Consider the following 14,431-nt stretch of genomic DNA (forward strand, 5'->3'; position numbering starts at 1 on the left):
CTGGACCGCCTGCCTCCTGCACGCCCCCTACTGGTGACCGAGCCTGCCACCCGGGCCTGTGCCCTGATGAGAACTGAACCATGACCGCCTGGTTCACAGGTCAAAAAGCTCCAGCACGGAGCCACCCCGGCCTGTACACACCCTCCGCCCCTTTACGCCCTTCACACGAATACCCATCAGGCCTTGCCACACAAATACCCATCAGGCCTTGCCACACAAATACCCATCAGGCCTTGCAGCTAACGACACCGGTTTTCCCAATGTTCGCTCAGACGGGTGCATGCCCTTAGAGCTACCGTGCTACTCGGGGCTCCGCCCCACGCCGGATGCAGGTGAGTTTAATCTCCTCTCTCTCAGTTGGGAGAAACTGAGGCACAGGGAGGGGGCCCGCTGCTCCAGGTCACTCAGTGGGCCAGGTGGGACCAGGGCTCCTAACTCGCAGCTAGAGCCCTACCCTCGATGTCCACCCTGATCGAGGAGCTCGGCACCCCCAGCCGGCTCAGCTCCGTGCCTGGGGACGCCAGGGGCCGAGGATGCCCTGTACCATCACCCTCCCCACCCTGGACACCACAGGAGGCCCGCTCAGAGGGGGAAGGTGGAGGGGCCCTCAGGGTGAGCGCAGGAGGGTCCCCGGCCTGAGGGGGTGGGCTGGGTCTGTGAGCGGCAGGAAGTCAGGCTGCTCCTGAGACAGTGTCGCCGTGGCAACGGGATGCAGGGCCCAGGAGCATCCAGAGCAGCCCAGGAGGGCCGGCAGGTGTCGGTGTGGGGCTCACGCAGGGAGCTGTGTCCTCTGGTCTCCCCACATGGACCTCCTGCCAGCCCCCCCCCCCACCCCACGTCTCGCTGGCAGAGCCCCACCATGGACTCTGCACCCTCAGACCGGGTCCCTTGCCAGCTGGGGCCAACCCGTCTCTGCTCCCCTTTGGCGTTTGTTCCTCCTGGCTCTGAACTTGGGCCAATCTCCCCAACGGAGCCCCCTCTCCCCAGGGACCCCCCACCCCGGGCTCCACCCTCAGAGCTGCAGGGGGCTGTCCCGGACGTGACGGACAGGGCCTCTCAGGTGGTTCCCGAGCCCCTCCCCCCCCACACACAGAGGACGGCCCTGTGAGCGGCGTCTGCCCAGCGTCCCTGCCTGGCCCTCCCCTGGACCGGCACCCACCGGGCACACGTCACACTCAGTCACATCGAGGGAGAGGTTTAATGGCGGCTTCCGGACCGACAGGCCGCGGGGACCAGGGCCCTGCAGCTGGGACGGGGCTGGTGCTCAGAGCCTCTTGTGTCCCTGGAGCCTGCGCCCCCCCCCCATCCTGAAGAGGGGCGGTGAGGGCAGGCCCCGAGCATAGCCCTGCCTGCTCCTGGGCGGGAAGCCGGGCCTCCAGAGGGCGCTGCAGGCACCACGCGTCCCCACGGGGAGTGGCAGGGGCCTGGATCTGCCTCCCGGGGCGCGAGGACACTCAGACTTGTGGGGCTGGAAACGTGGCGCCCGAAACCGCCCCCCCCGCCCTCCGCCCCCTCCCGGGGCCACGGAGACCTGAGCGGATGGGCTGGAGGCCGGGGCCCCACGCTCCCCGGTTACACCAGCGGGAACGTGGCCACGGAGACCAGGACGCCCCGGTGCTGCCGTGGGGCCGGCCCGGGCGGGGCTGTAGGGTGGGGGCGGCGTGGCCGTGGCCGTGGCCGGTCCGTGGCCGGTCCCGTGGCCGGTCCCGTGGCCGGTCCCTGGCAGAGGCCGGCGGCCGCCTAGCTGAGCATCTTGTGCCGGTCGAACACGGTCTTCCTCTGCTCCTGCACCTGCAGCTTCCAGCGCTGCTGTGCGCCCTCCACACGCTCCAGCACCGTGTTGGCCCGGGCGCCGCCCAGCGAGGCCACGGCGGCGGCCGCGGAGCGAGCGTCCTGCGGGAGGAAGGGGAGAGGGGGGTTCGGGAGCCGCCCGAGGTCCGGGCCCCCAGGGCAGGCCCCTCCCCACGGCCGTGGTCCCCGTAGAGCCCGGCCCGCCGGTGCGACCCCCCAGGTGTGGAGTCTGCAGGACGACCCCTGACCCCTGACCCCCGCCCCCTGCGGAGCCTGGGCCCCTTATTTATTTATTTTATATATTTTTATTGATCTCAGAGAGGAAGGGAGAGAGAGAGAGAGAAACATCCATGACGAGCGAGAATCACCCATCGGCTGCCTCCTGCACGCCCCACACTGGGAACCCGGCATGCGCCCTGGACCGGAATCGAACCCAGGACCCCTTCGGTCTGCAGACCGACGCTCTACCCACTGAGCCACACCGGCCAGGGCTGGGCCTCCGCAGGAGAGGGAGCCCGAGTGTGGCCCCCAGAGGTCACGGGGGCAGCGAGAGGCTGTGGGTGGGAGGAGGGGAGCGGAGGGTCCCCCGAGGGGGCTGCTGGGTGGACGAGATGCCACGCAGGGGGCAGAGGGCAGGGGGCAGGGATGGGACCCCGGGGCCGGACCCGCCTCCCGGTCCCTGCTCCTGGGACAGAGGAGCCCCCGTCCCCGTGCTCCCGGGCCTGCTCCCGGGCCTCCTCCCGCCCTCCGAGGCACATCCGCCCTAATTACCACCTCGCCGGCTGACGCCCCTCACTTCCTGCGGCCGCGCTGATCTCGGGGGAATTAGAGCCGAGCCCCCCCGCGCGGGGATTTCCTCCCGGCCCCCGGCCTCTCATCTCCTGCCACGGGCTCGGGGGGATTAGCGCGGCTCCCGGCACAGAGCGCCCGGCGAGCGCCCGCTGGCACGGCTTCTGTCGCCACGCAGCTGCCGGGCGGGGAGAGGGCGGGGAGAGGGGGTGCCAGGGGAGCGTGGGGGGCCGGGAGCGGGCAGCGGCAGAGGGGCCTGGCGAGGGGGGAGGCTGGAGGTGCTCCCTGCCCCGCAGGGCTGGCCACGCACCCTGTGGGCACTGCCCGGTGGGCGCTCGCTGCCCGGTGCCACGGACGGGCCTCGGCGTGGCGTCTGGGCGAGGTGGACGCTGAGGCCTTAGGGCCTCCCTCAGCCCCCCCCCCCGGCCCAACTCGTCCCTCCTGGGGGGCTGGGGGGCAGGAGAGGCTCAGCCTGCGGCTCCTTCTGCCCGGGAGGGGGTGGGGCCCGGGCAGCACATCGGGGAGCATGCCCACACCCCCGGGACCCCAGCTGCAGCCCCCGCCTCCGTGGGGCTAACGGTCCGTGTCCCAGACGCCCAGCCCGGCCTTGGCCTCGCGGGCTCTGCAGCGATGGCGGCCGAGGGCAGGTCCACGTGTGCCCGCCCTGTCCCCTCCGAGGCCCTGTCTCTGGCGCCCGAGCGGGCGGGCGGGCCTCGAACCCCTGGCCTCGCCTCCCACGCGGCTTGCCCTCTGCCCCGGCTGCCGGGCCGCCCCTCCCACAACCCCGGCCGCGCGGGGCGAGGCCTCTCAGGACACCACTCATCCCCGAGGGCCAGCCCGCGGCCTGGGGCTGGGTCAGCACCGCCGCCGGTTCCAGGCTCAGGGAGGGGATCCGGGTTCAGCACCGCGGACAGCGCCGGGCGGGCCAGGGCTCGGCTGGAGGCGCCCGTGGACGCCCCCCCCCCCCCCCCCCCCCGTGCGCCCTCCCAGGACCAGGGCGGCCCCTCTGGGCTGTGCCTTCTCCCCGGACGGACGGGCGGACGGACGGACGAGGGGCCCTTAGTCGGCGCTGCCCACCGCTCGCTGGGAAGGGCCGTTCTCGTGGCCCCGAGTCCTCGCCAGCCCCGGCCTGCAGGTCCCCCGCGCTGTCCCCGCGCCCGGCGGGGACCGGGCCAGGCCCTGGGCAGCACCCCCGCGCCCACACCCCCGGCGCTCGCTCTTCAAAGAGGACGAACCCCCACTCTGAGCAGCCCCGCTCTGTCCCGGCAAACACGCTGGCTTCCTCCCTCAGAGGCGTCTGAGCCGGGGATTAGCCCAAAGCCGCCGGAATCCCGGAGGCCACGCCCAGCGCCCGGCGCCCGCTTTCAAAGGGGCACGCTGGCTTTCATCTGCGGAGCGGCGCGGGCGCGGGGCGCGGGGTGCGGGGCGCGGGGTGCGGGGCGGGGGGTGTGGGGTGCGGGGTGTGAGCTGTGGGGCGCGGGCGCGGGGCGCGGGGCGCGGGGTGCGGGGTGTGAGCTGTGGGGCGCGGGCGCGGGGCGCGGGGCGCGGGGCGCGGGGTGTGGGGCGCGGGCGCGGGGCGCAGGCGCGGGGTGCGGGGCGGGGGCGCGGGGCGCGGGGCGCGGGGCGCGGGCGCGGGGCGGGGGTCGCGGGGCGTGGAGTGTGGGGTGCGGGGCGGGGGGCGCGGGGTGCGGGGTGTGGGTTGCGGGGTGTGGGGTGTGGGCTGTGGGGCGCAAGGCGCGAGGCGCGGGGTGTGGGCTGTGGGGCGCGGGGCGTGGGGTGCGGGGTGTGGGGTGCGGGGAGGGGCTGGGGCGTGGGGGCCTGGACAGCTCCCTTCTCGGGGTCACCCTGTCGCAGAGGCCGAGGGGGGCCTGTCCAGAGGCTCCTCCTCTCGGGGTGCAAGCTAAGACCCCCCCAGCCCGGGGGAGCCCCCTCCTGTTCCCTTAGTGAAACTCTCCAGACCCCGGGCCCGGCCCCCGCCCCCGCCCCCGCCCGTCAGCCGAGTGGCTCTGGGACCTGCCGTTCTGTCTCACCCCACACCCCCGGCACCCCGTCCCCAGTGCCCTGAGGGGAGGGGGCGGGCTGGCGGGGCCCTCACCGTCCAGGACCAGGAGGAGCCCTGCTGCCCCCCAGCCGGGCAGCCACTGTCCTCAGAGCTGCCTCCTCCGCCGGGGGGCCCTCCCAGATTCACACACGGAGGCGTGAGCCCCCGATGGCGCCTCCCACTGCCTCCTCCCCACCGTCCGCCTCCTGCGCCTGGAGCGACAAGTGGGGGCATCGTGGCGTGGGGTGCTGGCAGGAGCCCAGGCCCCTCACGCCGCCCGGGAGACACCCTCCTCCCCCCGACCCCCTGGGTGGAGCTGGGCCCTCAGGTCCGGCCTCAGACGCCCTATCACCTCCCTCTGCCAGCATCCCCTGCCCTGCCCCCCGGCACCCCAACATTGGCCACCGAGGCCCTCATGGTGGGGGGGGGGGCAGTCCTCCCTCCTATTCAGCCCAAACCTGCCACCCTCGACCCCCCCCCCGTTCTGCTCCAGGAGCCAGACTGACCCCACTGACCCCGCCCCACCCTTGGGCCCCCACCCAGAGGCACCGAGAGCTCGGACTCAATGTGGGGGCACCTCCAGGGGCCGGGCCGGCTCAGACCCGGGAAAGGCCTGCCCCTCCCCGCCCCTCGTCCAGGAGCCGGGGGCCGAGGCTGCCGGGAGCCGGGAGCCGGGGGCCGTGCATTCCGGGACCGTGGGCTGTAATCAGCGTGCACCTCGCAATTACACGGCCAGGCTGCAATTACCGCCTCAGCCTCCGCCCCAGCGACTATCAGCGCCCCCGGCCCCGGGGGCATTAATAACCGGGTAGGCACGGCTTCCTCCACACACGGACCACCCGGCGCCGGCGCCCCCCACGGCCGCTCGGCTCTGCCCGCCCCGGGAGCCGGAGGCAGGGCCGCGGGCAGTGGGCGGGCACGTGCCCAGAGGCAGCCGGACCCGCCTGAGCCCTCCAGCCTCGGCCGGGAGCCTCCTGCCCCTCCACCTCCATCCTGAGCTGGGGATGCTCTGAGCCGACCCCCAAATTCCCGCGGGCGGCGTTGGTGCCCCCGCCCCGGCTCTGTCCAGGGCCCCCACCCCCCGCCTCACGGGGCGCACAGGGCGGCCCCACTCCCCCCTGAGGCAAGAACAGGAGCCGGGCCCGGCCAGGTGGCTCAGTGGTCGAGCGTCAACCTGTGAGCCAGGAAGTCAGGGTTCGGTTCCCGGTCAGGGCACAGGCCCGGGTTGTGGACTCCCTCCCCAGTGAGGGGCGTGCAGGAGCCAGCCGGTCCGTGACTCTCTCTCCTCATGGATGTTCCTCTCTCTCCCTCCCTTCCTCTCTGACGTCAGTAGTTGGGGTGACGCATGGCACACTGAGCAGGAGGGGGCGCAGGGCTGGGGGACGGCGGGACACACACACACACACATACTCACACACACACACTCTCACACACACACTCGCGTGCACACACACACACTCACACACACACAGAGGACAGGAGACACACACACACACTTGTACACACACACACACACATACACACACACACACACTCACACACACACTTTCACACACACATACACTCACACATATACACACACACACACTCACACACACTCTCACACACACACTCGCGCACACACACACACTCACACCCCCGCGTGCGCACCCCCCCCCTCACCTCGCTCTCCTCGTTGTGCAGCCGCTCGGTGTAGGCGTCCGGCTTGCGGATCAGCGGGTCCACCAGCATCAGGAAGGCCATGTACAGCAGCAGCGCGCCCACCACCGACAGGTAGATGACGATGATCACCTGGGGGAGGCGCCGTGAGCACGGCCTCGGCCGGCGCCACCCAGGACCTCCCGAGACCCCAGCGCCCTCCCTGCCCAGACGCAGCGCCCTGTGGACACCCACGGTCGCCCTCCGTCCTCCCGCAGCCAGAGACAGGCATGGGGAGACGAGTGGGTCAGGGTGTCCCGGGGGCCCAGCTGGCGGCAGGAAGGGGCCTGCGGGGTGCAGAGGGATCAGCTCAGGGTGGAAAGCGTGGACACTATGGGGTGGTGGGGAGGGGGCCAGGCAGGGCCTGGGGTCCGAGGCCGAGGAGAATAGACCTGGGGGTACCACCCCCATCGCTAGGAGCAGGCCGGCTGAGAGGGAAGCAGGGAGCGGAGGGCCAGGGGCAGGACGGCGACCGCCCATCCCCTGCTGTAGGGAGAGGCTCCCACTGAGTTGTTTTACAGAAAAGCCAGCTTCGGCCCTGCAGGCGCCTCCCAGGCTCGCACCCCCAGAGTAAGGGGCGCCCCGGACAGAGGTCCCAGGGCGGCTGGGTCGAGGGGCGGCCAGTGGGTCCCCGTGCCTGCCTGGGACAGGCCCGCCCAGGGGCGGTCCCACAGGGCCCGGAACGTCCCGGAATGAGCCCGCGGTCACCTTGATGGTGGTGGTGCTGCGCTCCTCGTACTGGCACTCGCACAGCAGGCAGTAGGCCTCCACGTCATGCCCGGGCACCGGCATGGGCTCCACCACGTGCAGGCAGTTGCTGCAACAGACACCACGGCCGTGGGCGTGGGCGTGGGCGCCCGGTGAGGGCCGGCGTCCCTCGGCTCGTACCCGGCGCCCTCTGAACGGTGACCACCCAGACGGGGTCCCGGGGCCTCCTGAGCTAAAACCTTTGGGGGTCCGACGGACAGCAGGTGAAGGCAGTTAACAGTGTGCTGTAGCCCTAGCCGGTGTGGCTCAGCGGACAGAGCATCCGCCTGCGGGCTGGAGGGTCCCGGGTTCGATTCCCGTCAAGGGCATGGACCTTGGCTGCGGGCACATCCCCAGTGGGGGGTGTGCAGGAGGCAGCTGATGGATGTTTCTCTCTCATCCATGTTTCTAGCTCTCTCTCCCTCTCCCTTCCTCTCTGTAAAAGATCAATAAAATGCATTAAAAAAAAAAAAAGTGTACTGTACACTCGAGATATGCTGAGCCGGCCGGCAGGTTGAGCGTTGACCTATGAACCAGGAAGTCAGGGTTCCGTTCCTGATCAGGGCCCAGGCCCGGGTTGTGGGCTCCATCCCCAGTGTGGGGTGTGCAGGAGGCAGCTGATCCAAAATTCTCTCTCTCATTATCGATGTTTCCCTCTCCCTCTCCCTCCTTCTCTGAAATAAAAATTTTAAATATATATATATATATATATATATATATATATATATATATATATATATATTTTTTTTTTTTTTTAAGTTGCGAGAGATTTTAAATGGTCTTACCACACACAGGCGCGCACACGGGCGCGCACGCGCGCGCGCACGCACGCGCGCGCGCGCGCGCGACGAGGCAAAGATGGGGCGCCTGGTTCCTGAGGACCCCGTGGTAGAAACGCTCCCTGCACCCCGGGCCCCGGCCCTGCCTCGGCCCACCCCGAGCGTGAGGGACCCCCGCCCCCGGGCCCCGCTGCAGCCCTGCTGCACGCCCAGCCTCACCAGTCCTTCTGCGACACGTTCTGCTTGTAGATGTGGCCGCTGATGTTGCGGTACGGCGGGCAGATGCACTTGCACCGGATGTCCTCGGAGCTCTGCGGGCGGGGCCGGCGTCAGGGGGCCCGGGCGCAGGGCCCCCGCGACTCCGACTCTGGGCTCCCTGCTCCCTCCGGGAGGCGGCCCGCCAGGGGATGGGGCCTTCACCGGCCCCACGTACCCGGATCAGGTCCCCCCCCACCTCTGCAGGGGGGCTGCCCCGGGGCAGAGGAGGCACAGAGGTACCGCCCCGGAGGTCGGTGAAGGATCGGGGAGCCGGTGACCCGCGCCCACACTTGTGTGTGCCCCTCAGTTCAGTCGCCCTGGGGGCTGGCCTCTCCCCCGCTTTAAGGAACGGGGTGAGGGGGACAGAGTGGGTGGCTCCCACGGGGAGAGGCAAGCTGCCCCTCTGAAGCCGTAAGGGACGAGGCCACAGGTACTCTCACCCCAGTTAGGGGTTCCCGAGGGGCCCCAAACCCGGGATACATTCCCGGCCGAACAGTGGTCGGTCTTTCCCGGAAACGTCTTAGTCGACCAATCAGGGGTTTGCCGGGCAGGTCACCTGCCACCTGGTTCCTCTCCGTCCCCCACAGAACAGAACACCGCCCCTTCCTCTCCCCCAAAGACGTCCAGGCCCCCAAAAACCCATTTCCCCCATCCCCTTGTCAACAGCTCCCTTCCCCACCTTCTCCCCGGAAAATCCTTCCTCCCTGTACCCCCACCCACCGCCCCCCTCGGAGCACCCTTCTAGCTACCAGGTCGCGCTGCCTGGTTTATGAATCACTTAAAGCCAACGAGCCCTGGCCGGTGTGGCTCAGTGGATAGAGCGTCGGCCTGCGGACTGAAGGGTCCCGGGTTCGATTCCGGTCAAGGGCATGGACCTTGGTGGCAGGCACATCCCCAGTGTGGGGTGTGCAGGAGGCAGCTGATGGATGTTTCTCTCTCATCGATGTTTTTAACTCTCCCTCTCTCTTCCCCTCTGTAAAAAATCAATAAAATATATATATTTTAAAAATCCAACGAGATCGCCTTGGCTGTACCTTGTACCATGGACCTTGGCTGCGGGCGCATCCCCAGTGGGGGGCGGGGGTGTGCAGGAGGCAGCTGATCAAGGTTTCTTGCTCATGTTTCTAACTCTCTCTCCCTCTCCCTCCCTCTCTGTAAAAAAAAACACCAATAGCCGGGACCGGTTTGGCTCAGTGGATAGAGCGTCGGCCTGCGGACTGAAGGGTCCTGGGTTCGATTCCGGTCAAGGGCATGTACCTTGGTTGCGGGCACATCCCCAGTGGGGGGTGTGCAAGAGGCAGCTGATCGATGATTCTCTCATCGATGTTTCTAACTATCTCTCTCCTCCTCTCTGTGAAAAATCAATAAAATATATATTTAAAAAAAAACCCAATAAAATATTAAAAAACAACAGAGACCCTCCCCCTGGGGAGGACCTGACACCCAGAGGGCGTTGCTATAGTTACTAGACCCCCTAGGGGACCCCGGAGCCAAAGGAAAGTGTGGACAACTCAGGGGGTCCCCCCACCCCAGAACCCCAGGCTGGAACCCACGCGTCCCCTCACCCCCACCCCCCAGGCAGGGCCCCTGCAGGGGGCGGGCGGCGCCCCGTCCACAGCCCGTCCCCGTGCCCAGGCCCCGCCCTCACCTTGTTGGCCCGGACCCGGGGCGCCAGCAGGCAGCCGAGCGCCGCCACCACGCACAGGAGCTTCGCGCTGGCCATCCTGGGGCCGGAGGCGGACACCTGCGGAGGGGGGCGGGTCAGCGGGGCCGGGGTCAGCGGGGCCGGGGTCAGCGGGGCCGGGTCAGCGGGGCTGGGGTCAGCGGGGCCGGGGGTCAGCGGGGTGGGGGTGGGGTGGAGGGAGACTGGGCGCCCGGGCCCCTGGGACTCCTCGATGGACCCGGCGCCCAGGGCAGCGATTCCGCCCCCCACCAGCCTCGGGGAGCCCGGAGGAAAGAGGGGGCGCCCCGCAGCCCCCCTGATCCCCTCCCGGGCCCGCTGATCCCCGCCCCGCGGCCCCCCACCGCCTCGAGGAGCCCGGAAGAAAGAGGGGGCGCCCCGCAGCCCCCCTGATCCCCTCCCGGGCCCGCTGATCCCCGCCCCGCGGCCCCCCACCGCCTCGGCCCGACCAGGGCCCGATCAGAGACCTGGACGCAGAATCCGGGAGCCCTGACCCGTCGGCCAGGCCGGCGCCCTTCACACCCGAGCTCTGGGGTCACGCGGGGACCCCCCGTCCGCCCCGATCGCGCACCCCTCCCCCCACGCCCGTCCGCTCCCCAGCGAACCCCCGCGGCGTGCGCGCGCGCGTGCGCCGGACCCAGCCGGCCCCGCCCCTCCCCGCTCCTATTGGCCGCTGCCGCAGCCCGTCAGCCCCACCGGGCTGTCGCCCAGGCAACAGGGCCCGCCCTCGCCGGGGCGCAGGCGCTTTGCGCAAGGGACCAGGTGGCAAGTTTCAACCCCGAGCGGACGCGAAAAGGGACCGTCGGGCTTCCCGAACGTGTAACGGGAAGGGTCCGAGAAGCCGCCGCGCTTCTCGGGGTCCAGAGAGGGGCGAGGGGGGCTCCGTCCTGCTATGTTCAAGAGGAAGCATTTCGTACGGAAGGAGCAGGCAGCCACAGCGATGTCAATAAAGACGGGTTCAGGGGCTTTGTCCTCAAAAAATCTTGAAATGCCAGTTAGGGATGTGAGCCAACAGACCTGAAAACCATAAAACGTGCGTTTCGGTGCGCCGCGGCATGCGAGTGACTAGCGCACGCGTGCTGAGAGATGAAAAAGGTCGAAAATCGTCCCCTTTTATATAGTTTTTTTTTTTTAAGCAGCTCGGAACCAGGCGAGTGGGTAACATTTGGAAGGGGGGGGGGGGTGTCAATGTCATTGTCATGAGCGGCCCGCACTGCCCTCTGGTGGCCACGGGAGACATGGCTCCGTGCTGCGTGGCTCACACCCAACCCGGGGTCTCCCCAGGCTGGCTGGCCGTTAGACCAGAATAAATCCTGCAGGGGTCCGTGTCTTGGGGTGCCTTCTACGTAGAAGTCATTGTTCCCGCCCTGGCTGGTGTGGCTCAGCGGATAGAACGTCGGCCTGCGGACGGAAGGGTCCCGGGTTCGATTCCCAGTCAGGGCACATGCCCAGGGTTGTGGGCTCCGGCCCCAGGGTGGGGCGGACAAGAGACAGCCGCTCGATGGTTCTCTCTCCCCATAGATGTTTCTCTCTCTCTCCTCTCCCTCCCTCTCTGAAATCAATAAAAAAAATATATTTTAGCCCTCACTGGTGTGGCTCAGTGGATAGAGCGTCGGCCTGCGGACTGAAGGGTCCCGGGTTCGATTCCGGTCAAGGGCATGTACCTTGGTTGCGGGCACATCCCCCATTGGGGGGGGGCGTGCAGGAGGAAGCTGAATTGATGTTTCTCTCTCATCCATGTGTCTATCTCTCTATCCTTCTCCCTTCCCCTCTGCAAAAAAAAAATAAATTAAAAAAAATCAATAAAATATATTTTTTTAAAATAAAAATTTTTTAAAAACCCAAAAAGGGCCGTCCGTCCATGCACCTGACTCATTCGCACACCTGCTCCTCGGCACCAAAGGTCAGGATGCCTGCACGGTCAGCCCTGAGGTCAGCCCCGCGGTGACCCGGGGGGGGGGGGGGGGGAAGGGCCACCCAGGGGTCCTCGCCCGCCTCCGGCCCCCTCTCTCTCTCACCCTGGGTCGCACCGCGGGGCTCCGGGCGAGATGGGCGACGAGGCCGGGCCCTTCACCGGCTCCCATGGATCTCGGAGGTGAGAATCGCACCCCCTGCCCCCGGCCCCCCCGGGCGCTCACCCGCGGACTGGTAGCACCTTGGACACTTGTCCGGAGCGCATGGTGAACATTCCAGCCGGGTTGAGAACAGGCTCCTCTGGAAGGGGGACAGGGCGAACGGGCCAGGCGGGCAGCGGGCGTGTGAATCAACAAACAGGCGTCAGGTGTCTACGACGTGCGAAGTGCCCGGAGGGGCCGGGCTCGTTAAGCAGAGCGGGAAAGGTGAGACGTTTGCCCCTGTCCCCTCAAAGGACAAGTGGGGGGCAGGGGGAGGTCAGCCAAGGGGGGCGGGCTGGCGAGGGGGCCCCGCAGGCTCCCCCGGACCCACTCACGGGCAGACCTCACCCTCCGGCTGTCCGTCCGTCGCTGCCCGGCCACCCTGCTCCCCGGTCCGGAGCCTCTGGGGGAGGCGGCGCCCCCAGACTGAGGACATGTCTCCCCGGGCCGGCAGCCGCTGTCACCTGAGAAAGCGGGCGATTACCCCACCAGGCGACAGGCTTGTTGTAGGGAAACAGGGCCGGCTCACATTCCCTGCGGTGGCGATTAACCCGGGAGAACCGTGGCCGGGGCCCAGGACATCGCCCTCCGGCCGGCCGCCGCCCGGAAGGCTCCGGGGGAGGAACCGCGGGTGGGGGGCGGGGGGCGGGGGCAGGGTCTCCTCGCCCTCCCGGGGTGCGGGGTGCGGGGTGCGGGGGCTTGAGATGGATCTCCTGGGACGCCCTGGGCGGCAGACCCTGGCCCCCGGCCGGGGCCTGGGCGAGAAGCAGAAGCTGCAGAAAGTGAGCCGGCGTCCTGGCCGCGGGCCCGCCCGGCGCCGGCACAGCCCTGAGGTCACCGCCGGCGTCCTCGCCAGCCGCCCGGCCCTGCCCGCGGGTCCCAGGAGGCCCGGCAGCCGCGTGGAGAACTAATCCCGTTCTTACACCTCTCTTCACACTTAGGAGCCTCGCCCTGACTCCCAGCTGGCGGCTTAGGAGGCTTTCCGCCCTTGAGGAACAGAGCCTGGGGGGGGGGGGGGGGCGAATGGGGGGGCCTGCTGACCAGGGAGCTGCCACTTACCTGGCCTCACAGCCTCCCTCTGGGCCTCGGTCTTCCCACCTGGTCAATGGGCTGAAGGACGCCCGATGCACCTCGCTGCACCTTGTCTGGAGTGCATGGTGAACAGGGAGGAAGGGAGAGGGATAGAGAGCTAGAAACATCGATGAGAGAGAAACATCGACCATCTGCCTCCTGCACGCCCCCACCTGGGGATGTGCCCGCAACCAAGGTGCATGCCCTTGACTTCAATGGAACCTGGGACCCTTCAGTCCGCAGGCCGACGCTCTATCCACTGAGCCACACCGGTCAGGGTGGTCATTTTTTACTTTTTTTTTTTATTTTTAAAATTGATTTCAGAGAGGAAGGGAGAGGGAGAGAGAAATAGAGAGAAACATCCATGAGGAGAGAGAATCACGGATCAGCTGCCTTCCGCACGCCCCCCATTGGGGACGGAGCCCGCCACCCGGCCTGTGCCCCTGCTGGGAATGGAACCGTGACCTCCTGGCTCCTAGGTCGCCACTCAGCCCCGGAGCCACGCTGGCCGCCGGCCGGGGCAAAGCTCGCCTGTCCCACCCACCCCAGCAGCTGCGGTGGCTGAGCCTGCGACCGTTTCTAATCAGACTTCTCGTACCAAACAAGCTGCCAGGACGCGGCCTGGGGGCGGCTGGCAGAGGCTGGGGGGTGGGGGTGAGGGTGCTGCAGCCTTCCCTCCGGGGCCAGCTGTCCCCCCGCAGGGGGCCCTGTGACCTCGGAGCCAGTCCTCGGGGGCCACGCGGGAGCCGGCCGGGCGGCCGGGCCAGGCCCTGGCTCCCGGAGGTCGTGTTGACGGACATTAAAAATAGATTGCAAACAAATACATCATTCTCTTCGGATTCCTGGCCGGGCGCCTCTGACCTGGCCTCCTGGGGGCCCTGGAGACGGGGGCTCCCTGTGCTCAGATGCCTGGGCCCTGGCCTCCCCGCCCTCCGCCTCCCTCCCCGCCACGGGTGACTGCCCGTGGCCTGGCCGGCCTGTCCCGTGGCCCAGCGCCTCCTCGCCCCCGTGGGTGCCTCTGGCGGGAGAGCTGACGAAGCGGGTGGCTATCCTCAGATCCGAGAGGCACTGAATGTCCGTCGGCCAGGCCGCCGCTCCCTGCCCCCAGGACGTTCCACAGGGAGCCCTCCCTCCCGGGGACCTGCGCTGGGGGGGGCCAGGAGCGTGACCCCGAGACAGACGCCCTCCTGCCTGCCGTGGGCCACGGGTTTGGGGTGCTCAGGTCGCTGCCTGGGGGAGCCCATCCCCTGGCGGAACAGCCCGGGGTGAGGGAGGGAGAGAGAGAGGAGGGGTGGGTGCTGCGAGGACGTCCAGAGAGAGAGGAGAGGGCCCTGTCCCCGGGAGCCTGTGGGGCTGTGTGAGTGGGGGAGAGACAGGAGGATGAGACACGGCCCACACCTTGGCCACGCTGGGTGGGGGAGGGCAGGAGGCAGAAGGCGGAGAGGCCTGCCACTGGCGTGGA

At 68.5% G+C, this 14,431-nt stretch overlaps 1 protein-coding gene across 1 annotated transcript; it reads right to left on the reverse strand.

Annotated features, from left to right (window-relative positions):
* Nucleotides 1-1,179: 1,179 nt before the first annotated feature.
* Nucleotides 1,180-10,387, reverse strand: TMEM9 (transmembrane protein 9). The gene is made up of 6 exons (XM_036443192.2): nucleotides 10,252-10,387; nucleotides 9,752-9,847; nucleotides 8,065-8,156; nucleotides 7,028-7,136; nucleotides 6,284-6,412; nucleotides 1,180-1,893 (listed from the first exon to the last, which is right to left on the reverse strand). Exons 2-6 carry the CDS (start codon nucleotides 9,824-9,826, stop codon nucleotides 1,741-1,743), a joined length of 558 nt encoding a protein of 185 aa, XP_036299085.1. The 5' UTR covers nucleotides 9,827-9,847; nucleotides 10,252-10,387; the 3' UTR covers nucleotides 1,180-1,740.
* Between the last annotated feature and the right edge of the window lie 4,044 nt (nucleotides 10,388-14,431).

The sequence above is a fragment of the Pipistrellus kuhlii genome, unplaced genomic scaffold (genome assembly GCF_014108245.1).
Source record: "Pipistrellus kuhlii isolate mPipKuh1 unplaced genomic scaffold, mPipKuh1.p scaffold_m20_p_188, whole genome shotgun sequence".
NCBI lineage: Eukaryota > Metazoa > Chordata > Mammalia > Chiroptera > Vespertilionidae > Pipistrellus > Pipistrellus kuhlii.